Source organism: Tympanuchus pallidicinctus, unplaced genomic scaffold (genome assembly GCF_026119805.1).
Source record: "Tympanuchus pallidicinctus isolate F22 unplaced genomic scaffold, pur_lepc_1.0 scaffold15, whole genome shotgun sequence".
In the NCBI taxonomy this organism is placed as follows: Eukaryota; Metazoa; Chordata; class Aves; order Galliformes; family Phasianidae; genus Tympanuchus; species Tympanuchus pallidicinctus.
In genome coordinates, this window is record NW_026294669.1 from 10532318 (window position 1) to 10557962 (window position 25645).

The window sequence follows — 25645 nt, forward strand, 5'->3', positions numbered from 1 at the left end:
TTTCCACAAGGGATCCTTTTCCTTCTTGGTGATGTTGTCTGTGCATTTTCTTGATTTGCATTTAAGGTGGCTGGTCAGAGTGGTCAGAGTGGAGCCTGTGTAATGAAGAGGGCATCCAGTATCGCAGCCGTTACTGCGAGGTACACAGCCCAGACTCTTCTCAGTGCATTGGAAACAGCACACAATACCAAGATTGCCTGTATAATGAAATTCCTGGTATGTACCATGGCACTGAAGACGGAGAGGGTGGGTCAATGTAGGAGAGAAGCTCATGACCAGGCGTCAAACTAGGGTGAGATTTTCTCTGCTATGAAAGGGTATGGATGCTTCTAGTAAAGCAAAAAATTAACAAATAAGTTATCAATTCCCTTGTTGAAGGTACAGGATAACTGACATTCCTTTGGGGCATCTCAGCTCTCTTAATATAGAATTACCTAGATCTGGAATGAATAACTAGTACTGCTTCACCCAAATTGAACCTTTAAACCTTGCATAGCCCTTCATCTAGGGCTGAGTTATAAAAATGAGCTCTATTCTCAGCATGGAGCAGGCAAAAGAAGATCCTTGAGTTCAGTTATGAAAGGAAGCATCCTAAAATCACGAAGAAGCAAACGGGCAGATGGAGACAACCACTATGTGATGTGGGGAGAATAATCAAAGGTCTAACAGCAGCATAATTGATGGACAGATGGCAATCATCATTTTCCATTCTGTTTTTTGTGGAAACTGAATCTCTCAGGAAAATATTTGATATTGGTCTAGCCTGAATAACATCTTCCAAATGTTCTTTTCTGGACTATAATGACCTGGCTTAAAAATTTGAGATCCCCAGATGGTTGTAGTCTCTTTTTCCATGATTTTCTTAGCTGTCTTCTTCCCCATAAACTGAAGAAGCTAAACAGCGATCAGGTAACTGTACTGTAATTGCCAGGTCTTTGGAGAGGTTTTGTTTCATGTGGTTCACAGTCTGAGCTTTTCATTCAATTTAGAGAGACTCTCAGCTTGCTGCAGAACACATGAGCAGCTTCTTGTGCCTGAATCACAGGGGGGTTTAATTACTTAAAGAAGTAAAGTGGTGGCAAAATGACAACTTTCTCCGATCTTCTTCTCTTTGTTTAGTGATCCTGCCAGCATCCAGCATTGATGAGAGCACAAACTGTGGAGGTAGGATACCACTAACCATATATCTTATTTTTGTCTTAACCTGGCTTCTATTCTCCCTGTGCAGTATCAAGCAAACCATTAATCTATACAGCTCACATCCCAGTGATAGCCTTAATTCCACTGGAGTCTTGCTGTCTGAGTCAGACTGCAGGAATGTATCACACAGGCCTCTTGTCAGTTCCAAGATTTTTGTCTACTTGGGGGTTTGGCTTGGCCACCAAGGTCATTTATTACCAGGGAGCACATTACTTGTCTGTCTCTACCCACAGGATAAAAGGTTCAAGAGAAAGGAAGGCACAGTCCTCATTTCACCACTGTAAACCTCCCGCCGTTTGGAGGCAGGTGTTTTTAAGTAACCTGTAAAGAGTTCACTGAACAAAGTCTCTTAGTTCCTTTTCTGATATAGGACTAGATTTGAGTTAGTAGTTGTCCTCCAAGTTCTTTTCACTGAAGTCCTCACCTCAAAGAAGTTGTCTCCTTTCTGCACGTAACTAGGAAAGATCCAGTCATTAGTCTCGCTCTTCCACTGCCCCATGAGCCACTGTGATAAAAATTCAGACTAAAGAAAATGGCAGGTGCTTTCAGTGTTTTGAAATGCTAGTTTCACACTAATGACCATCTCAATTCCTGCTAGCACCACACCCCTGATTTCCTGAAATCTAAATGATCTGCAGGCTGCTAAAATGTTTTCTCCCTGTGGAGATGATGGAAAAAAAAAAAAAAAGAAAAAAAAAAGGCATGCCACCTGTGGAAATGCAGCCACTGTGTTTATGACTGTTGGACAATCAATTGATTTCCAATCAATGTAAATAAGATTTCAACACCTACAGTATAACAGTTGGTTTTCCGCATCAGTCCTTCCCTTCCAGAAAGTGCAATATATCTGCTTCAGTTTCAGGACTCCTCTCTATGGGTTGCATTCTGCCCTTATGCTCTCTATTCACATTTCCTTCTTTTTCTAATAGCATTATACTTGCTGCTGTTACATTTTACCTTTGCTAATATCATTTATTACTTAGCATTCTATTGTATTTGGCAAGAAAGCCAATCAACAGAAAATGTGTTGATGCATCTCAGAAAATCTGTATTTTCCAAGTGAGGAACCAGAAAACTTTCCCACAGGGATTTGCATACTGCAGACAAAATAATTTTTGTCTCAGGTACTGCTAAAACTCACCTGATAAATCAGATGGTTCTTTGAAAGGAGAGAATGGAATGTAGGAGCACATTTCTATGATTCTGTGTTTTAAGAAGGATTTCCTACTGAAGTGAATTGGGAAATGTACTGAGACATTCAGTGCAATATAAGCAAAGCTGGATGGAAGGAGAATGAAGTGGTAGCTTCCATATGTAGCTTCACTAAATGAAGTTACATATCTGTGTTTTAGCTCTCATGAGTGAAGTAAAGTAGGCTGAGATTTTTTTTAGAAAGGAAATGTCTTTTTGTAAATATCTTAACAATATTCAGTAGGAAATTGCTGTCTTTCTGCCATTTTTGGACCGTATGAGAACACAATAGAAAGTGGTAATCTTGCAATAGAATTTTATAGTGTGGTTTGAAAAATAAATGTAACTTGTCTGTCTAATATATTCTGTATATTCCTAACTATAATTATGATTGAAGTGCTTTACTTTGCTGTAGGACTCTATTGGTTTGGTTCTTTTTAAACTCGGGAGGATATTCTTTAACTAAAGATTAGAGGAGTGCAGCAGACTAATGGGCAGAATTCTGTATTTGAAAAGCATATCAGTTAAAATGTAAGATGGCACCAAAAAATGCACACCGTGATCAGATTAAGAATGAACCTCATTTAAAGCCACTTTCAGAGTAGTCCCTTCCATTTCTCTGCACACATTTAAGTCAACACAGCAGTCTGCCCAAATGAATTGGCTTTTTAAGTAGTACGAGAATTTTACTACTGCAGTCCCCACTGAGCCAGTGTGGCCATCCTCTGGGAGAGCTGTCCTGGGGGGGCAAGCAGTCGGAAGGAAGAAATCCTTCCCATTTGTCCCCTGTCATTCTTGCTTGAAAGATTAAGAAAAAGCATTAGAATACAGTAACATCTGGGGCCATCCTTGCTGATTCTTATTCTGTAGATTCCCCAGTGTAACACAGCAAAAGACAGAAGGGTCACAAATTATTGCTACACAAGAATGTCTCTGGTTGCTTCGTTAACTTTGTGGCTGTAAGGATCTCTGATGTTTGTTCTGGTGTTGGTGGGGATCTTATGGCAGTTCCTCTTACGGTGGGGTTTGACACTCTCCAAAGGGAGAGCAGAGCAAGGAATACTCTTAATATTCTTCTCCCACCAGCCAGAGCTGGGAGTCAGGTATGCCCAGTGCGCAGGGCACTCCTGGTAGCTACAGCTTCTTCCTAGGGCTCGGAGGATGCTCTCCATGCGGAGAGATCTCTGCAGGAGGCTTTGGGTTAGGAGCTTTTCCTTTGGAAAAATTCACACTGTTGCTACCGCACTGACAGCTGCCTGCGACTGCCTTCCTGTCTTTGTGGAGGAAGCCAACAAAGCAGGTTTTTTTCAAGCAGTTACCCCCTTTCCTTCTTCCTCCATATGATTCTCATTCCCTCGGAGCTGTACAAATACTCCTCAGAGGTAGTGCAGAGGTGGCCAGGCAGCACTCCCCTGTGAATAAGCAAGAACACTGACTATGCTAGGATTACACAGGACGGACTGTGTGTCTCACTCACCCCACACACAGTCTCATAGGCATTTCGGGCAGCTGACAGAGAGGGTTTTCCCCTCCTTTCCTTCCCCTTCAGAGATACACTGAGGATTTTTATCCCCTTATTTCCATGACACACACACACTTTGGAATCCGTTACTGCGCATTGTTTGTATGGCTCATTTCTTTAGCTGTCAGCTTAACATAATGTTTAGATTCAATATCAATAGAGGGGAGAGAGGAGAGACAGGGTGGGAGCTTTGAGAAATCAATGCATGAAATTGTTAAACTGCACAAGGCAGAGCTGCAGTGGGGAGACTGATTTTCGGGGAGATTATGTCAGTTTATGTTGGAACGTAAGACTCAGGCTTCAACAGCTTATTAAAGTTGATCCCGAGATGTCACGGCTGCGATTTGCACCTGTGGTCTTGTCGGGAGAGGGAAAAAGGCTGTTCTTTAAAAATAGCGTCTCCTGTCATTTCCCTTGCAGGTTTTAGTCTCATCCATCTGATTGCCACTGGGGTCTCCTGCTTCTTTGGCTCTAGCCTCTTAACATTTGTGATTTACGTGTACTGCCAGCGCTGTCAGAGGCAGTCCCAGGAGTCAACTGTCATCCACCCAACCACTCCCAACCATCTTCATTACAAGGGCAACACAACCCCCAAGAATGAGAAGTACACCCCCATGGAGTTCAAGGTAGGGTACTTGACGGGAAATGCCACAAACAGCTTGATACTGCCTGAACAATTCTGTGTTTGTGTCATGGTTTGAATTGGGTAGGTTGGTGTTTTCTGTGCCCAGCTGTTGGCATTGTATGTGGTGCTGAAGGGGCATTTAGCCATACTGTCACAAAGGGGTTAAAAAGTCTCATTACTGCAATGGGATTTTGTTCTGTTTCACAGTCCTGATGAATGCCAGTCTGGCAAGTACATACCAACATACTCCAGGCCATTCTGACTATTATACATATACAAATTGTCCTCTAAGAAATCAGTAAGAGCTCAGTTCACTGCTTTGTTGGCGCGTGGTAAAGAGGAAACGGAGGGGAGGAAGAATAAAAACTGAAACTTCATTGACAAATAGCTGGGAAAATGCTTATTGGTAGGATGAGATTCTGGAAATGCTTAGTGAACTGCAAAAATGGAGAAAATGAGAAAGCAAAGAGAGTTCTGCCTCCTCTATCAGGACTGGACAGGATTTATCCCCAGGCAACCATGCAGAAATTTAATGATAGCTGTAGACTTGGGTGCTGGAGCCTTAGGAGAATATTGAAGAGATGTATTCTGTTGGGACATCTGCTTGCTAAGGTGAATATATCACCTGTTATCTGAGAAGACAGGACTAAGGGTGCAGGAGACGAGATGCTGAAATAGTAGCACAGCACTCTGTATGAGGATTGGTCTGCAGGTGAAATGTGAGATCAGAGAGCTGAGCAGTGGGATGGGCGCAATGCTTTTTGTGTCACTGTGGGGAGAACAGCCTGCCTAAGGTGAATTGAACAGCGCAGAGCATTGTTTGGGATGTGAATACAAAGCAGCAGTAAATCCTCCAGCTGCTTATTCCTTCGTAAAGCTATGTGCTGTTGACATTATGATTGTCTGTTTCTTTTGATCTGGCCTGGCTTCTGACTGAGACCCAACACTGTGATCGGCTGTGGGACCATTGCCACAGGCTGAACACCCTGGGTGTTGGGGTTGTTTCAACATAGGGACTTTATAACTCTGGGCACAAGAGGACTGCTGATATATGACCATGATTTGCAATGTGAATACGTGAATACGCATCAGAATTAAGAGCTTGTATCAAGTCATTTGAAAAGAGTCAGTGTTGTTCTGGCATTTTAAGGGAAAACAGTATGAGCTAGAAAATAAAAGACCAGCTGGGCAATAAGGATCCACTGAATTCCTTGTGTTGGGCATTGTAAGCCCTCAGAGGATCCTGCTGCCTACAAATGGTATTGAAAATACATTTTCTAGTATTATAAGGCTACAGTTGCATACAGTTTAATAAGGATGCAGCATCGTAATGCGAGTCAGCATAGATTTGTGGAAAGTAAATCATGTCAGGCAAATTGGATTCCTTTTTTAAATTAAATAAATATTGATCTAGACGTGAGGAAAGCAGCAGACATATTGGGATTTTCAGAGGCTTTTAACAAAGTTTCACAGGATGTATTATTCTACACGCTCTGTATACATGGGTTAGGTAATAAATTATTAAGACAGGTAAAGAACTGGGACCTGATCCTAGAAACTTCAAACTATGACAGTAAAACTTTCAGTTACGTGAGGAGTTGTGACAAAGTTAATAGGAAGATCCAAGTGAGAAAGTCTTCCAGGAATGAAGGTGAGAAAGGGTGTCACCTTATTCCTTGCATAGCAAACAATGAAGGCAAAAGACGGGTGGTTTGTTATTTGGTTTTTTTTGTGTGTTTTTTTTCTAGGAAGTGTGTCATTGCAGGATTGGCTTTATATTAACATTTTCTTCATAATTTATACTATCTTTTTCCATCAGATCATGCTGAAGTAGAAATAATAGTTAAAATTTAGAAGAGAACGAGATTATTCCCAGAATGATCGTGATTGATTGGGTAAATGGATTCTGAAAAGCAATATGTCTGTGCAAAGTGGTGCAGCGGAGTAGAAGTAATAACAAAGCTGAGCAAAGTTTAAAATAGCAGCAGATTAGTTAATGAAGTATCAGGAGGGAGTTGACCTCCTTGATAGATCCATCTCTGAATACTTGATCTAGTGTGTAGCAACAGTGAGCAGCTGCTAGAGTCTTCTTTCGATGGACACGAAGTGCATAGGCGCTAGATCAAGCTTTGAAAATCTAGTTTATTTAGGGGAAGGCATTAGGCAGCTGGGACTGTATGAGTTAGGCTTGAGGAGAAAAGACTTGGGCATACTGAAAGACACACCAAATGAGGCTTATTTACAGAACATTAGCAGGTGAAACAGTTCAGGTGCATCAACCTGCAGTCATGTGACAGGCAAAATCTATGTTTAGGTGCAAAGGGCTACTTGCAGAGTCGTATTCAGAATGGTGGACAAGGCAAGTAGATTTTTGGAAGAAGTAAGATTTATTTATGAAGTGGAGCCCCTTTTCTCTGTTCGTGTAAAATATGTCCTTGTGTTATCTTCTCTATTGGCTCTCCTTCCTTAAAGTCTTGCCTGAAAATTCCTTATTTAATAATACAAATTCACCACTCCTCAGCGTTGCCTAGAAGAACATAGTGTTAGTGTAGTAAGTGGAAGGTTCTGTGTGCTCTGTGCTGTGTAATTACAGAACTTATTATTAGCCAGCTTTATTTTTAGGAATAACTGGCAGAGTTTTCTTAGGGTCAGGAGGGAATTTTTTCATGCCTTCAAGAAACGTGTGGTTTTATTGTGATGCTTCACAATTAACATTCAGGTGATGAAGGAGCTAAAATTTACCTCCTGGAAAATGGGAGTTGGACTGAGCATGTGTATGAGCCCATCTGAATTTCAAGTGTGTACTTATGAAAGGAAGTGAAAACGCCTGAAATTCCAGATTCTAAAGCCAAATAAGTATACACAGCAGATGCAAATAAATAAATAAAAATCCCCAAACGTTTTTAGTTGGTGAAAGCAAAAGAACTGTAGGCTTTTGCATGTGTGTGTGTGTGTGTGCATGGAGAAGTTAATGCACCCGTGATTAAGGAAAAACATAGCATGCAGGCTGTTTTTCAGTAACAAAAAATGATGATACACAGGGATGTGATGGTAGCAGAAGGCTGAGCATATGCAAAAGCCTATTATTCACATTCTTTGATAATACTCAGCCTTCTGCAGCCATCTTTAGTTTATTTTCATCCTGAAATATCTCTGCTCTCCAACCAGCAGGTGAACACAGTGGAAGGTTTGGCAATGTTGCATTCAAATGCACAGCTCTGAAAGCAGGCTCATAAATCAAGGTGAATTTTATATGAAGGCAGATTTTAATGAAGAAAAGTGCTAGCTGATCTGAGCCTCGTTGGGCATTTCAGCCTAGCAATGCAGTAATGCAGATCAGATGTAAATATCATACATAATGGTGACCTATTGATCATTTCGCTGACGCTAACTTGCCTAGGCAGTGTTTTGCAGAAGAACGTGTTGTTTTTGCTGGCTGGTTTTCCCTTCCTGTTTTACTTTCTCAGGAATGCTGCGAGGTTTATTATTAGCTGTTTTCGCCATGATGTCTTAAAAGATTTCATGCATATGCATTTACCGGCAGCGCGTTGATTTTCATTTGTTATTCACAGATTGTAGGGGAGAGAACTTTTGGGTCACCTAATAAGCAGTTCATGTTTCATTAATTGGTTAAAGTTCATACAGCATTCTGACAATATTGAAGTCTGTGCAGAACAAGAGCATAATGAAATAAAAATTGCCTACTCTTCACGTTTTGGCACGATGGGCTACAGAGCCATCTATGACCTTCCCAGTACTGCCACAATGATTACTTAGAATATGGCTATCAAAGCAAAGGGAAGAACCTCTCTTTTGATGTCTTGCTTTATCTGGTTGGTGTCTTATTCATGCAAGTTGCTTGTTTAGCATCATGCCAATGGAAAGCCTGATGATCTGCAGTCGAAGCAAGAGGATGTAGGGTCAGTGTTGAGCCCTGGAGAATTAGGAACTGCGAGCTGCCGCTCATGAAGAAAAGGTTTGGAGTGAACATCTTCCTATTGCTAAATCCTCTGCCAATAAAGAGAGCCAATTTTTTACTCTACATGGGATATGGACAGGCAAAGGCATCTGCATGTTGGTCCAAATCCAAAACGCAATGGCCTTTGGATCAAGCCAGATGTGATTAGTGAGAAATAAAAGTTTGCAGGATGGTTGTGATGATGATTCTGCAGATTTTGTTCTTGATTGTGCTGGACAGACTTCCCTTTGTCCTTCCTTCTTTAAGCATAGTCATGCAGTCAAACTCTCTGTACTGTTGCCTCAACTAAGCTAGGGAAGCACTCAAGCACTGCATCTGTTCTAGGCATCACTGCTGCTCTTGCAGACACTAAGGGTCAAATACTGAAGTTGTGCTCAAGCGAAATAGTGGTTTGTGTTGAAATGTAAATACATGTGAGGGAATGTGAAGTAAAAAGTGAGCGAGATTGCTGTAAATGGCAGTGAAAAATGGAAACTAAATAATTTATGTTTCAGATTGTGCCTTGATTTTCCAGGAAGACACCGGAAAAATGCACATTAGATTGGGTAGGACTTTGAGTCCTGTAGTTGCCACAAACTATATAGCAAATATAAACTCGCCTACCAGGAAATGGTAGAATATTCACTTGATTTCCTGGAACTCCAAATAAAATAGAAAATAGAATGAATATTTTTTAATAAATTGGGAACAGTGCTGTTGAGAATCAAATGAGAATGCAGATCAGATATCAAAAGTCTCTAGACACTGTGATCCACACTTAGTAATCACGAATAATTCATGGCAATAAAATATCAATGTGGAGGGTTACGAAACAGAAACCAATTCCGTGTTCAGGAGAAGAATCCTTCTGAATAAAACAACAGACTGAGCATTTGGCATGGCTTCCAGCATTACAAAATGAAGTGAAGCTCAGGATATAGGAAAGTGGATGTCCGTATGGATTTTAAATGTCTCTCTCTTGGCGATGGTCATTTTTACTGCCACTGAAAATCACACCTATTTTGTAGCAGGGAGACAGTCAATGGTTCTAGTTTAAATGAGCTTTAACTGCTATCAATGCTGGAGGAATGTTCGTCTCAGTCAACCTTGGTCTCTGAGGACGTTTGTTTCTTTCTGCCATAGAAAACGTAGGGCCTTTGTGTCCTATTGCTTCATTTAGTGTGTTACTACTTCAACAAAAATTGGCTAACCCATTTATTTGTAGTGATCGTAGCACTTAGACTGATAGCAGTGTGATAAGAGCTTTGTCTTTTCCCAATGGCCCTGTCACTGTGCATCATGCAGGTCCCAGGAAGTGGCTGTAAAGTTGAGATGTAAGCCAGCAGTTATGAATCCCAACATAGCCAATAAGTTACCAGCAGCCTTCCTTAAGTATTTGCTTGAGCTGCATGGTGTTTTAGAGAGAGATTTAGCTGATGTAATCAGCTGGAATAAAATAAATACACACATATATATACAAATATAGTAAATCAAATTGAAACATAAATTTTGTTCCCAATAAATTTCATGTCTTACGAAGACTATTTCCTCTGAACAAAGTGGCATTTAAGAACATTAAGTGCTTGAATGGTAGAGTACACATTTTTAGTACTTACTGTGAGTATGGTATTATTTGAAAAAGAATAGTAGGGGCAGGGGGCTGTGTTGGGAAAGGAGCATTGTGTCCTTTCTTGTATGATCCTACAGTCGCAAATATCACTTCAGGGGACTCTCAATTTGCATAATGCATGCTAGGAAGAGAAAGCGCGAGAGCTTACTGATGGGGAAAAAAGGATTAAGTGGTGCATCTCAGTCAAACTCTATTAGTGTCTTTTCTCCCCTTTATATCATTGGGTTGAGTCAAATTGAGCAGTCAAGCGTGCCTAGAGGTGTGGGTGTCCAGGGACAGCTGTGCCTGTGGGGCACTGCGCATCTCTTGGAAGTGTCCTCACCCCAGGGCAGGATCAGCTCAGCAGGCTGCTGTGTGCGTGTCACAGATATCACCCTCATGTTGATGTATTATTTAAGAACAGGGGGAACTGCCAATCTGAGAGGTTTCCTTGCTCCTGTGCCCTCTGGGATGCAAAGCAACTGCTGCCAATGGTCCCCCAAAGGAAATTAGTTCCCCCTTCATCCATTCTTCATGAAAGCTCTTTATTAATTCACAGGACTGTTATTGCTTTCTGGGAGGTGAGAATCCACCTTGCTACCCTTTGCCTACCGTTTTGTGAGAGTCCAGCCTTATGGATGATTTTTGCTTTCTTTCCTCTTTCAGCAATATTGAGAAGTGTTAAATCATGCTGGGGTTAGATGCTTCATGTTCATCCTGTTAGGTTTTCTGGTTTTGGCTTAACCTTCTCTCCTCCTCCTTGTATGACCAGGTGGATCTGCTTTGCACTCAGGTCAGGAATATGGTCTGTGCTGTTCTCATAGTCTATGCTAGTCATCATGGATGTTTGCACCAACTTTCTTTAGGGTTGCGTTGCAGGAGTTGTGATGATGTGTGGGTATGAACAAAACAGGTTTGTAGGTTGACAAGTTTCGTGTGATTTTGATTATTTTTTTAATTCAGATCAAGGAATCAGTGGAAAAAATCTCTCAGGTTTTTGAGCATATGACTTGCCATTTCAGACCTGGACAGCTGTGTTCAAAAGTTCATCTGATTTTTCCAGCTAAACTAGGGGATCTTATAATTGATATCACTTTTGTCCTGCAATTTTACCTTTTCTGATTTCTCGGGGGTTTACATATATCTCCCCTACCCACTCACCTGTGCTGGAAGGAGAATTAAATGAAGAACTCCAGGAATGGGGATAACAAAATCACACTGCGTGGAAAGCTGTGTACTTACATGACTTCCCTCTACTGGCCAGAACAGGAATATTTCAAAGATGCCCTAGTCCCATTTGCTAAAAATTAATGGTTCTCTCTTGTTCCGGGTTCTTAAAGTGCTTCTTCCCTCCTCATGTCCACAAAGCTCTGCCTGGCACTGGTATGCACAACACTCACAGTGGGAAATCCTCAGTGCCTCTAACATATGGAGGAAGAAAAAATTATGTGTTTGTAGAAGAGTTTAAAGGGAGCCATGAAAGCAGGGAGCTGAAAGTAAAGGCAGAGGAGAATATTGGACAAACAAACACCAGAAAACAAACTCGGTGTTATACTTGGGAGTTGCCTTACTATTCATCTGTAATATCTCCACCAGCAAATGATAGATATTTAGGTAGAATTCTAAAGAAATGGAGCTGCATACATACAAGATAGATAGTTGTGTCAGTTGTGTTCAGAACTGAAGCTTGCAGAAACGTTTCAGCCATTGACACCTTCCCCCAGTGCATCATTTTATGTGCACAACAGGTTTGGCATAGGGAAAGCAGGCACAGCTCTGCCTGCACTCTCCTGAAGACAGGGGGATTCCTCATTAAGTCAGCTCTAATGCTGTCCTGAGATTTGGCACTAAGCATGTGAATAAAGGAAAATACTGAAAATCAGTGGAGGAATGAATCTAGATGGACTGTGTCCCAAAGCCTGCGAGAACCAGCTAATGAACAACTCCAATTACGTTTATAAATATCACAGACCTTGGGCAAACTCCCAGTACCATGAAATGCAAAGGTAACACAAAAGCGTTCATAAGAATGCAGGCCAATTTCCTCCCAGCTAATTGAGTCATTTTTAAGCTCCTCAAGTGCGATGCACTAAAGTCACACAAGTAGCTTTAATAACTCTGTGTGAGAAACACCATTTGGATTTGGGGATGAGACAAAATATCTGTTAAGTGTACGTTCACAGTCAATGACATATTCCTCAACATTCCCCATTCAGCAAAGCATATCAAGGGAGTGTTAAACCCCAGTTGGTCTTTAAAATTTGGCAGTCGAGGTCACAGCAGAGAGTGAAACCAGGAGAAACAAATGGGAGTGATTCGTCTGTGCTTTTAGTTACAGTGATGGAAACTCATTGAAACAAATCTGTGTCAGTGTTAATATTTGAAACCTGCACTAATGTTGGAAAGGCAACATATCGCATACTCTGATGAGATGAAAGGTGCTTAGGTGGAACTGACAGCTGAGTTGGGACCATGATGCTGAGAAGGAAGAAATCAAACACGATCACTTTTTGCACAGTTTCAGTATTAGCAGATGAAAGAAAAGCACCAGACTGCGCTGCATACGGGCAGATTCTCAGTTGGTTAAAAACTGCAGCTTCACTGGTCCATAAACTTAAAGAAAAGAGTGTGCTATAGGTGTCTGAAATAATCTTGTGACATGTAAGTACAAATTGGTTTGGACAGGAACGCTGCTGCAGAGATTGAGACTTGGCTAATGGACTGTAAACATCGGGCAATTGTTAATGGGAACATACGGGGCTGTGGGGAGGAGTTGTTCGGGGCACTGCAAGCAGAAATGCAAGGTTTGGATTTATTTAATATCTTCATTAATGAGCTTGGAGAGGGTGCAATCAGTGTGATAATTAAACTAGCAGAAGAGACGAAACTAGAAGGTATAGAAATAATCGAAAATGACCTGGAGAGAGAGAAGTGTAGAGAGGAAATAACAAGGTAAGATGCAGCATGGGGAGAAAACAAAGCAATCTTGAGGAAAATAATCAAAAAGCAGCAGTTTAGAGGGTGGGAGATACTTGGAAAGCAGTACAACTATGAGAGATTGAATAGAGCTAGCAGATGGCAAATTATGCTCAGTTTTAACTTTTATTTCTATTTTTACTACATCTTTTTCTTCTTTGCACCACTGCAGCTACACCTTTGCAATTCTCAGCTAAATGTAGTGCTGCAGGCTGGCACTGCTCTGCATGACTTATGCTTGTAATTCACTGCCATAAGCGGCTCTGAGACCATCCAAAAGCTCAGGGCTGTAACTGCAGCGATGCAGGGAAAGCTGCCTGAAACTGAAGCCCAGTACGGCCAAACACCTATAGGTGATGCTCTGCACCCAGCGTGTACTATTTAACCTATTTGCTGCTTTAGAAAGCAGTGATTGTACATCTGGTAAGTTGATAGCACATCCAAGGGCAGTTGCTAAACTTCTGTGGTGATGCTGCTTTGTGTGTGAGGGACCCAGTAAGCAGAGAGGCTCATGCACCAAGACATAACAGGTTAGCACAGAGACAGATGGCACCGTCCCACACAGCTGAGGTCATGTCTGCTGTATCCTGTGCACCAGCTATATTGGGAAGCACTGTAGGGCAGCCCATAATTTTCCTTTTGTATCTGGGCACCACATCATGGGTGTTGCCACCACCAAACTGGTGTTAAGCCAGAGGTAAATAACGTGCTCAGTGCTAGACACCTGCACTTGCCAATGGGCAGACTTCCATTGACTGCAGTTCCTTGTTAAGAAAAAGAACATGGATCTTGTTCTGAGCAGGGACACATTTTTGCCTTATTATTACAACATGCAGTTCGTTTTGTCATCGTACCCATGCTTAAAGTCAGAGATGTGCCAAAGTATCTTTCTGACAATGGTCCTTTATGTTGCCAACTCTGAAGGTTTTTATAAGCTTTAAACGGCAGTAATACAACCTCACTCCCTCTCAAGTATGAGGATAAAATAGCTATTTTCAAACAGCTATAGAAAACTGTAGCTATTCATTTTCTTATAATTGAACGTTAGTTCCGTTGTTAATCTGAGCACATCTACAGATGCTGGCATCATTTGGGGGCTGCTTAATTTATTTACCAATAACAAATTGGTGAACAAATAATTTCCAGTCCAAAAATACAGTAAGCCCAGACGAAAGTGCAATCATAAGTTTAGTGTCACAGTGGGATTTCTTTATATCTCTTTTTGAAAGGAAATACCTTCTTACAGAGAAAATAGATTCTTCATCTGTACATCTACATTCCCCTTGTAATCCTGCAAACAGCCACGTTGAATCTGTTAGAAAAACTCAATGCATAAAGCCTGGCTGGTGCTACCTTTGGCTTCAGTGCAGAGATTTTGTAAAAACATCGGGTAGGACAGTTTGTTTAATGTAATGCTTTAAGCAGATTGTTAAGAAAGATCCGACAGAAGGATTATTACAGTCTTATAAGTCACTCATAGCTTGCAGTAAATACATGGGTCTCATAAGGTCCTTCTGACAGCTTTCCATCTTTGCAGTGCTGTTTGTAATGCATAGCTTGTGAGACACAGCAGTGCTGTGGCATCGGGTTGATCACAAGAAAGGGAGCATGTGGGTGGGCCAGACGTCATTTGTTTTCCTGGTGTTGAATTTTGCTGAGAGGTTATTTTAGTTATACGGTTTATTTTATTGAAACGCAATTATTATGCTAATTATTTCCAAATTTACTGGTTAATTATAATTCTGAGCTCTTTACCTTGGTGCTTCCAGAGGTGTACAAGCTGTGGGAAATGTTTCTTAATATATTTTTGCAAACCTAATTCATTTGGCTAATGTTCCTAGAGCACAAAAAGTAATGTCCTTTAACAAGAAGGCATGGCTAGCTCCATAAAACGGCTGATCTGTATCGAAAAGGCATTTTGCTCATTCTGATTTCACTGCAAGAAACAAACGACTTTCAAAGAGCACAGAAGAAACTAAACGTTGAATCTTGCATTCATTACACCATTGCACAATTCCCTTAAGCTTCCATTTTCCTGAGGGGTGAGGGGGAGTAACGGCCCTCCAACTTTTGCTACAGGATGCTGTTTCAGGAAAATTGGAAATGCTACTTTAGTTCATTTTGGGCTAATTGTGCAGCTGAGTTCAGTGGGAATTCTGTCCCTGATTTCTGCAGATGCAGGATGCACATGGGATTGATTTGGATGTTGCCAAGAGAAGTGGCTTGACTTCAGAGTTTCTGTTTGGTTCCGGACTTTTATTTTTGACCTTTGTCTATGTCTGCAGTGGATGACGAGGGTTAACAGCGACTGGAGTTGTGACCTTTTGTTCCTTAGTGCCTGTGCTCACTCTGTGAGGAAGAAAAAGGGGAGGATATGGACATAACCCAGTGTCCAACATTGTAAACAAGCTTGAAGATGGAAACTTGGGGCTAAGAGCTAGAAGGGGTGGTTTGAAGCTCTCTGAGAAGGTCACCCAACTTTTTCTTTCTTTTTACCTTTTTAAAGGGGAAAGTGCCATGGGAAGCATGGGTGGGAAGTGGAAGAGTTGAAATATCACTTGGCAAAAGACAGTGGGGAAACTGTTGAGCTGGGGAGAAATCTTTGCCCCGCTGACTTCATGGGGACTGCGGTGCTGTGTAATTGGTGATAAACCTATAAAACTTTTGGGAAACCCATTGACTCTTCCCTCACAACACTTCCAAAACAGAAAAAAGAAATTTGGAGCTCTATGCAAGCACTGAGGTCTGCATGATAAAATTAAGGAAATCTTGTCATTGCCCGTCACCCTGTGCAAACTACATTCACCAGATAGCCTTTTTTTTTTTTTTCTGCTATCAGTTATATGTGTATCAGATGCTTTTTGAAGCTTCCTTTTCACACTACCTTGCTGAAAACAACAGGGAATTCCTTTTAATTGGGCATGGAGAGATCTCTTCTAAGCGAAGTTTTGAATTTTTCATGATTGCTTATTGAAAATTGAAACATTTGATCTGTTTATGCGTGTAGGAAATGTTTATACAGCTTTTACATGCAGCTGTAGGATGGGAGTAGTACTGAAAGTCCCATACTGTTACACGTGATGATATTTTGATACATCTGGGAGAATGTAAGCAAGTAGGTCAGTGGATTATGACTCAATGATTTGGAGCAGAGGCAGAATTTGGGGGAGTAGTGGCAAGGCTTTGCTGGAGAAAAAGCAACAAATGGAAAATATGAATGATGACTTTGGCTAAAAATATCAGTGGTAAAAGCGGAACAAAATTAAATGTATGCATATGGCCCAATGCAATCAAGTTTAACTCGTCTAATGCTTGGCTTTACCTTGGGAAAAACAGCCTGTGCGTGTATGTCACTGTTTGAGTTCCAGACGAAGAGCAGCATGTGAGGGGATAGCAACAAATTTTTTGTTAGCGTGTTTCACTTCTAACTAATTGCTAATGTAACAGCAAGAGTGCCAAGTGATTCTTTATGCATTTCTGTTAATATTGAAATACTCAGCTCTCTGCTGCGCTCAGCATAGGCATGTTATTCACTAAGATTGGACCTTTTGATTAGTTGACAGATCACATGTGATGTAGAAAGCTGCTGGTGTTTTACATTCTCTTAAAACTATATCCATCCTGGTCCATCTCAAATTCCAGTTTGACAAGGCAGAGCTCCCAGGTTACAGGATGTTTTTTTTTCATATGTTAGTCGTATGGGAGAAGCTGAAGTTGAGCCTGCTTTTGAACAATCCATTGGGATCTGTTAGTGCATGCTGCTGGTGTATCTTCTGCGAAAAAGTTCCTGAATTGAGGACAGTGGTGAATAGACCAGAAAAAAATGAATGATATCAAATATGTTGTGATGGTATGGCTCATCCAGGAAGGATGGAAGCAGGTAAAAATGTTTGATTGATGCATGGTGAATTTCTAGTTGTTCATTGAATGGACCCTTTTTTTCTAACCACCGCACACTGGTTTTCACAATAGCTAAGTTTCTGGTCTCAGTTCTGCAACAACCAGAATCTTCTTTCTTTTGAAGAGGTGATGGGACCGTAACGAGAGCCTGAAATCCATTTCTCTCAGTGTTTAAAATACAGCTGACAATGTCAGCTTAGTTACTGACAACACAGATAAGTCCCTACAAAGGCAACTTTCCCTTTGGTACTGACAAGTACAGGTGGGAGCACCAGTGGGTGCAGCTGAGTGTTTTCATCCCACAGTGACTCCAGCAAGGTCAGCTTGTTGGGAGCCTCTGACCTTGGCGGTGTATCTCATATGGGAATGGCTTCAAGCTACGGCAGGGGAGATTCAGGCTGGACATGAGGAAGTATTACTTTTCAGAAAGGGTGGTCAGGCACTGGAATGGACTGCCCAGGGAGGTGGTGGAGTCACCGAGCCTGGGGGTGTTCAAGGAAAGGCTGGATGTTGTGTTGAGGGACATGGTTTAGTGGGAGCTATTGGGAATAGGTGAACGGTTGGACTGGATGATCTTTTAGGTCTTTTCCAACCCTGGTGATTCTATGATTCTATATAGTGCTGGGAATACTGTCCAAAAGGAAAGCTGTTGGCCATCTCTGTGCTGTCACAGTAAGGCCGAGCAGGGCAAGAGCCAGGGTGATAGCTCTGAATGAGATGCACAGGGAGATGTGACCACAGCGCTTCTCTTCTCACACAGAGCGTGCATCAGTATGTGTACGTTTCTATAATTTGCTGCTGCCTAATTTTCCTTCTTCAAAATATCAGGCAATTTCTAGGGCCAGTCAACCTAATCACTTATTTATTAAAATGAGACAGACAATAAGTTTGTACAGGGAAACGTGCCGACAGTGCGCATTGATCACAATGATTTAGGACTGTACTGCCTCCGCAGTTTTTCCAGAGACAAATTCCTTGCAGCTAATTGCATTATAAATTCTCTTAAACCCTTTTCAGAAGGTATTTCCCAAAGATATAAGCCCTCAATAAAACAAAACAAAAAACAAAAAAAAAACAACCAAGAATGAAAACGATAAGAGCAAAGGAAAAGTTGTGGTTTTTTTTTTTCCCTAATGAAATGTTATACAAAAGTAAGACAAGAGATAAAAAAAAAATATGCAAATAGCATTAATTAAATGCTAAGTCTGCTGTAAGGGACTGGTCTTAAACACCGTGGGACTTGTTGGAATTCACACAGATTTTCCAGTTGAAAACCAAGAAAGATGAATCCTGAGGTTTTTGTCTTTAGGTCAAGATGGTTTGTGCCATCCCAGGTCAGGATTTTGATGCCAACAAATCTCAAATTTGAGAGGTTGTAATTCTGACCTCTCTTGAGTCTTAACTCTGCCAAAAAGGGAGCCAGGCAAGTCCAGGACTGCCTCTGGGTGTGCCCAGGGAGCGTGGCAGTGGGGATCAGCCTGTCCTCTTGCCGTGGTGGTCCGTGGTCATTGGGTCACACTGCCTTTAGTGGGCATCCTGAGCTAGAGACGCTGATAGGAATTCTTAGACATCGTGTACAAACACTTGTTTGTTTTCCAGAGAGCAGTTCCCCCAAAGACTCAGTGACAGTACTTAGCAAAATGAGTTTTTGCAGGCGATCTCAATCATTTTTATCAAGCTGGGTCAGAAAACACTGAAGCACAGAGAAGTTAATTGAATTTCCTAAGGAAGCATAGAAAGCAACAGAAAACTGAAACCGGCTTCCTTGTTTGCCAGCCTCCAGCACAAACCAGCAGACTGTTGCCTACACTATTTTAATATTTCTTTGGGTGACTGGGAGCAAAGCATGACATTTCTTTTCTTCCTTTCATATTGAAAGGCAGAAATTCTCATTCCTTCAAAGTATTTGTCATTTTGAACATGCTTGTACAAATTCTCTCTTAACTCCTACAAATGCTGTGCTGTAGGTCCAGGCACGGAAAGATCCCAGTCAGACCAGGAGGAGGCTGGATCTCCTCCTGTTTCCACATACAAGATGTTTCATATAATGCCTGTTCCATAGAAGTTTTTCAGCTATTCAGTAATTAAAGTGTCTTTATCAGGGTACTTTTGCCACAGGGAAGTCTTTCCTCTTTATATCTTACATAAAATGGGGAGGCACAGTTCCCATGGTAGCTGTAGAGACTGATATTGGATTAGAAGAAGGTGTCTTCTTTTCTTCCTCCTCCTCTCCCGCTCCCCATGCAGTAAAATTGCTTGATTAAATAGAAACTGGGGCTTGAGCTGGGTTGAATGTGAGCTGTTTGTGGAACTAAGGTGCAGTGGCTTCCCCAGAAGTACCGGGGTAGCAGAACAGCCATTAGATCCTGGACTGGGCACCTCATCTGACTCTCCATCTCTCTGCTCCAGACAGGAGATGCGCTCATACCTTCCCTAAATGTGCTGTGCCTCGATCACGAGGATGCTGTAGCAAACAAAGCCTGTGTTGACCCTCAAATCAAAGCAGTGAGTTCCCTACTGTACTGCATGGCAAACCTTAAGGATGTGCATAGGAACATTATAGGTCAGAGACAAGAAGTTGAAGCCAGGAGCTTGTTGAAAAATGTTGTTAGAAATGGTGTTAGAAATGTCTACAACCGAAGTTATAAACTGTAAAGATGAAAGAGAAAGCTTCATACAATCACTGCTTCTTCCAGAATGGGATTTTATCCTTGTCCCTAGGAAAAGCCTAGCATAGCAATGGGTTTTAATCTGGGGATAGGGGGGGATGCTGGTGTGAAAAGTAACAGTAATTCTTGCAAAAATCAAAGGGGGGAGGAAGGGAGGGGGAAAAACCCCTCTACATTTTTATGTTAAAGGGGTGTTTCTGGTTCTTCTTTTCATGCTGCTGTTGACAACGCTTGTTTCATGGTTGTTGAAGTATTTTAAGTCATTTTAGTTTTTCCAAAAGTGACCATGATTTGTTACTTGTACTGTAGCTGACAGAAGTGACACACTTAATATCGGGGGGTCCAAACCTGGATATCTACCAATGGAGATGGAGATCAGGTAAATGCACACCTGCTCTGCCAAAGAGAAAAAGCCGCCGTTTGGCAGTTTGAGAGGGAACTGCAGGCCGTAACGTGAGCGCTTTGAAAGAGGTTAGATTGAGCACTACCATTAACCACCAAGGTCGTGTAGGCCCAGCATGGTTCTGTGTGACGTTGACGTTCAGACAACGTGCCATCACCCGGAGACTGCGGGTCTCTGCAGAGGGCTCTGGGTCGTGGCCCTAGCAGTAGCTGAGTACAGATGGAACACAGTGAGGAGACCTGGCAGGAGCTGTGGTCCCTGCAGACTGCCCCATAGTGACCTCAAGGGGCCATCTTACTCTCCCAGCTGGAGGGAAGGCAGTGGTGGCTGCAGCAGAGGCTATGCTGAAGAAGGCAGGTGAGAGGGAGGTGTCTGTAGGTAGAAAGCAGTAACTGCATCACACCGTGGCCATGCCTGTCATTCCCTCTTTTCTTTTACAGACACTTAACAAGAACAACTTGATACCAGATGACAGGACCAACTTCTACCCCTTGCAGCAAACCAACGTGTACACGACAACCTACTATCCCAGTACACTGAATAAATATGACTACAGACCGGAGGCCTCTCCTGGAAGGACCTTTACCAACAGCTGATGATGGACAGATCCTACAGGACTACATCACTTCCTATATGAATTTTTTTTATTGATTTTGTGGACCAAATACTGGCCCAGCCTCTAGATGTAAATATTGTACAGTAGGGTCTTTTTTTTTCCTTTGGTTAATTGTATTTCTTGTAAACAGCACATCTCCTTACAAGGACATGGACCATTCTGCAGAGCTTTTGTGGCTGTTTGGTTGGAGATGGCTCTCACTACTGGAACTGCTTATGGCTGGAAGATCAGCATCACTGTCCAAGGCTGATGTCAAGTAGCTGGCTGTGGCCGTGCCACCACGCAGCAGTATGAGTGCATGTGTAGTGACACAGGAGGCGGCCTCCTGGGACAAGGAGCATCCTTCCTGGGACAGAGAAGCAACAGGGCATAAGATGATGCACAGCGCATGGAACCGACCATGCAGGACTCTGTCGTGCCAACAACTTGAAGAACGTTTTCCTTTTCATTTCCTTTTTTAATTTTGATTATTTTTTTTTTACAGTTTCTGCAGGAAAAAAAAAAAAAAAAAGAAAAAAGAAAAAAAAAGTAATTTTCTAGGGCAACGTTCCTGTATCTTCAACAGAATCTTTTCATACTGCAGGAAATAATCTCCACCACCTTCTTTGGTAATATGCAATTGAGCTGGTAAGAAACAACATACAAATAAAGTGCATTACCCAAAGAAGCTTTCTAGAATGTTTCCAGTCTTAATTCAAAGGAAATTATACTGGCAGTGAGATACTGAGGAAAGTAAACGTTGGAATAACATCGGAGACATGAACTTGGAGTGCCTAGCAAACAAAGATGTTTGTATCACTGGAAAAAAAATATGATGATTGCCGCACAAGAGCCATAGGCTTTTTTTCTTCCATTCTTTCATTTTGCTTCTGACACAGTGTTAACTCTTTTTGTTCTAGCTTTGATCCTGATTGTGTCCGCAAGGAAAGACAACATTGGAGGCCGTGCTCTTCTCTGTGGGAAATCACCATGCTTTGGGCTAATTTTTACTCTTCTTTTATTGTCTGTTTTTAGTTTGTATACTTTTCAAAGAGTGAATAATTCTGACTTTAAAGGGGAGAGTGTTTTGTAAGGAATGTTTCCGTAGTCTGACGTGACCCAGAAAGTCTGCTGCACATTCTTACAGCGTCTTCCAGTCAGTACTCTATGAAATAGTAACACAGCTGAGTAATGTGCATTGTTTGCCAATATTTCCTTAATTTTTCTGAACAAAACCAACCCAACAAACAACTGCTGCTGCAGCTATTGAAGTGAATTGGGGCAGTAGCGTTATTAAACAATATATACAGCCTTGAAATGTAATTTTGTGTACGTGTGTGACTGTGTCTATGAGAACTGTATTATTTTAATGCAGAAGCCATGTTGTTTACAGCCAGATGTTTGTCTGACATAATTGTTTGGCAAAAAGGAAACTTATTGCTGGTGCTTAATGTACAATTACATCAAACGTGTTAGCAACGTGAACAAGTCCACCACTGTTATCATTCAGTGTTTCTAAATATTTATAACGAACTCCTGATGCTAAGGATTTTAGAATGTTGCAATACCAAGCATGAGATAAAAGTACACCCCGAAATGCGCATGAGCTCCACATAGTCCTGAGCTTGGATGTGTTGTCTGCATCTTACCCGGACGACTGCCATGCCCACGCATGGCTGTCAGCTCAGCTGTGCACTGAGTGTTTTGTCTTTGCTTTCTTTCAGATTTTGCCATAAGCCAACAGTTTCTCAGCGCTGTTCCTTTGCAGTTGCTTGTTGGAGGTCTGGCCGGGGCCATGTGTTCTTCTCTTTCATGCAGGTAGCCAGTAGGAAATGAAGAAAGGCTCATACAAGTGCATTGCTTTTCCTGCAAGGAAAAGCTAACATGGCTCTATAAGCCTGTGTTACGATTGTTTGACCGGAAGGCAAGCATAAAGTAGCCTCCCACTTTTAAATTTCTTTTTTTTTTTTTTTTTTTTACTTCAGTTTGCAGTGATTGAAGGCTGTAGGATATTTGTAATGAAGTGGGGTTATTTGCACTGCCTCAAGGATGCCTTAGGCTTGGTGCTTATCATTTCCAGCAGCTGTTCTGAATCAGCAGCTCACCTTGCTTCTGTTTCAGCTTCACCAGGTGAAAGAGAGGGAATCAAACTGCCTACTCCCCACAAAACACTGGAAATCTTGGCTGTAAGTCACTCCAACAAACACGTGGCCCATGGGCTGAATGCGTTTGCTTTGGACTGCCTGGCTGGAATTCTTCAGCTCCCAGTGGAGGAGTCAGAAGAAGATGGGGCTCCCACAGTCATGCTCACTGTTGTGAAATTTGAGCCACCTTTGAGCTTCCCTTTCAGCACCGACACATTCTGCCGTCATCGTGCACATCACAGAATTGCAGCTGGAGTTTAGGGGATGTGAGTGAGTCAAATCTTGCAATTTTTTTTTCATTTTCCATTTTTCTTTTATGTTTTTTTTTTTCCTTCACTTTAAGCATTTTTCCATGCTTGGCTTTTTTCCCCAAAGAAAGCTCCCATGTAGCAGTTGAAGTTACTTAAATGTTCAGCTCACCAAGATAGGTCATTACTGCCATTGTGCTCAGAAGGTGGATATTTTGTCAGCTATTGGAGTACAGATGTTTCAAGGGTAGCGCATATGGTTACCACTTCATTGAAATGCTCCTTCTTACCAGCCCTCTAAATGGACCTAGTTCTTCTCATGCAATGGGCAGTCACAGCAAGGGTCTGTTGGCTCCATTTGAGCAGAATGCAGAAGCCAAGAGAGAGCCAGGAGAGAAAAAGAGAGAAATCAGAGCACTTATTACTCAATTACTGTTTGCATGAGGGTGCAGTTATTTAAGGACCATGTTAATGTGATGTGAGGGTTGCACTTTGTTACAAACTCTCTAATGTGTGGCAGGTTAACGATACAAATACATGACATTCTTGCTGTCCAAGTAATACAGCAGTTTGATCACTAGATCTGCAGTATCTGAGCAGGTTGGACTCCTCCTGGTTGCTGCTAGAGTTTAAGAGTTCCTAAATTCAGCTTGAACTACACTGGAGATGCACTTAATTGGGACGCACTGCTTCCCAATGAAACCATCCAGCTCTCCTTTTTCTTTCTCTTCTGAGAAAAGAGGAGACCCTGGGTGGTCACAGGGTTGGTCTGGAGCCATTGGTTCTGGGGAGGATTCAGGCATACAGCGCACAAAACACAATGGACAAAAGACAGTGGAAGTCTGACGGCCCAAGTTTCAGCAGAAACACCTATAGTGGGATGTTCCACACCCAAGTATGTGAACTGTATAGCTAGTGTAGGAAAGGAACGTGTAGTGTGCTACCACCACTGTTCTTAATGCCTTACTTGTAGAAAAACAGATAACAGAGTTTGCTTTTGGAAATCAACAGAGAGCAGGAACGGAGTGCACATCTGATGCAGATAATTTGATGCCCCCAATGTTAATCTGATGCTGAGTCCACCTGGGAAGGAAATTGCTGTCCACTGAGATTGATTTATTCTTTATACCAAATGTAGTGGGGGGAGAGTTTTATATATATATAAATATATATATAAAATGTAAATGTAAAGTTTGTGTAACAACTTGCTCTTTTTTTGTAATAGTGTATACATCTATCAGTGGATAGGTACAGTATATATTTATAATATATACACACTATATATATATATATCAAAATGCCTGCAGAGGAAACTTAAAATAAGAAAGGCAGTGCTGGTATTCAAATGCCACAGGGACAAACTGAAGGAAAAAAAAAGTACAAATCTAGTGTCCTTTCCATTAGGAGGTGACAAAATATGATTTTGAGGTAAATGAAATATAATTTTTTAATTGAAAAGAAAATTGATTTTTCTAGTTAAGAGTGCTGATTCTCCCCTAAATCATTCTGGTTAAGAATGACTGAGGAAAGGATTCTCATTACTGCTTATATTTTCTGAATAAGCCTCCTGAATCTCTCATGTGTATCACTCTGTTGTTTTTGTAATTATAAGTAGGGAGTAATTGTGCAAAGAAAATTAAAATAGCAAGTAGAGTAACAAATAATGTACCATTAGAGTAAAGCATAAACTACTAGAACTGGAACAATGTCATCTTCCATGTTAAAGAAGTTAGCAATTGCTTTCTGAGTTATTGATCAGCATTATGAGACTGGCCTTATAGGGACACAAAGAAGTTTAATGCAAAATTTAGGGTCGAAAAACCCTGAAAACCAATGGCTTTTGGTTTCAGAGAGGGCTCCAAACAAGGCTGTGGTGCGGGGGCAGCACCCTATGGCTGGGTGCCCCTTCTGAGGAAGGACTGGACTCATATGGGGGATTCTTCCCTTTCAGCTTATAAGGAGAAAACCTGAGAAGGCTGCAAGGGCAGGTTTGGGCTGGGTGAGCAGACCCACAGGTTTCGGTGCTGTGCTATCGCCTTCAAAAGCGACCACAAACCCCCTTGTGGGGAATGGGTCCCTGTGGGGTCATCTAGCCTCAACCCTTTTGCCCTGAATTCCTCCCTTTGGGCCACTGCTTCTGTTCTGCTTCAGCTGCAAACCCGGTCCTGCCATGGGAGGTGCATGCGCAGTTTAAGAGCAGCATTTGGCTTTCCAGAGTCCCCATCCTGCTTTGTTTTAAAACCAACCCATTGCAAGAAACACAAATGCCATGAGGCTGCAGCCCCGCTCACACAGAGGCTTCAGGGTGTGTGAAGAGTGAGATGGGGCCAAGTGTGTGATGGAGGTGGGGCACAACAGGGACAGGGCTGGGGAGAGATACAAATGGAACTCTTGTCCCAAACAGAAAACCTGGAGCGTGTCGCTGGACTCTGCAGTGGAGGCACATCACCCTTCCTATGCAATTGAACTCGATGGTACTTTAGTATAAAGGTGACCTAGACTGTAATCACTGCCTTTAGACACTGTGAATTTTTTTGGGGTACTCTGTATTTTTATATATTGTACAATGTAAAGAATAATTCAGAAATAAAACAGAACAACCTGG

The 25645-nt window shown here is 41.8% G+C and overlaps 1 protein-coding gene across 5 annotated transcripts in view; it reads left to right on the forward strand.

Annotated features, from left to right (window-relative positions):
• The window catches only part of SEMA5B (semaphorin 5B), a 251698-nt gene extending 226053 nt beyond the window's left edge, over nt 1–25645 (forward strand). The window contains exons 21-26 of one of the 5 annotated variants that reach the window (XM_052676288.1): nt 67–216; nt 1120–1164; nt 4334–4539; nt 19391–19486; nt 19960–20029; nt 20494–20610. In XM_052676288.1, coding sequence (XP_052532248.1) covers nt 67–216; nt 1120–1164; nt 4334–4539; nt 19391–19486; nt 19960–20029; nt 20494–20501 — 575 coding nt within the window. In that variant the 3' untranslated portion in view covers nt 20502–20610. Of the gene's footprint in view, nt 1–66; nt 217–1119; nt 1165–4333; nt 4540–19390; nt 19925–19959; nt 20030–20493 lie in introns of those variants that run through there. The other 4 variants (XM_052676290.1, XM_052676287.1, XM_052676289.1 and 1 more) reach the window with 4 other exon arrangements.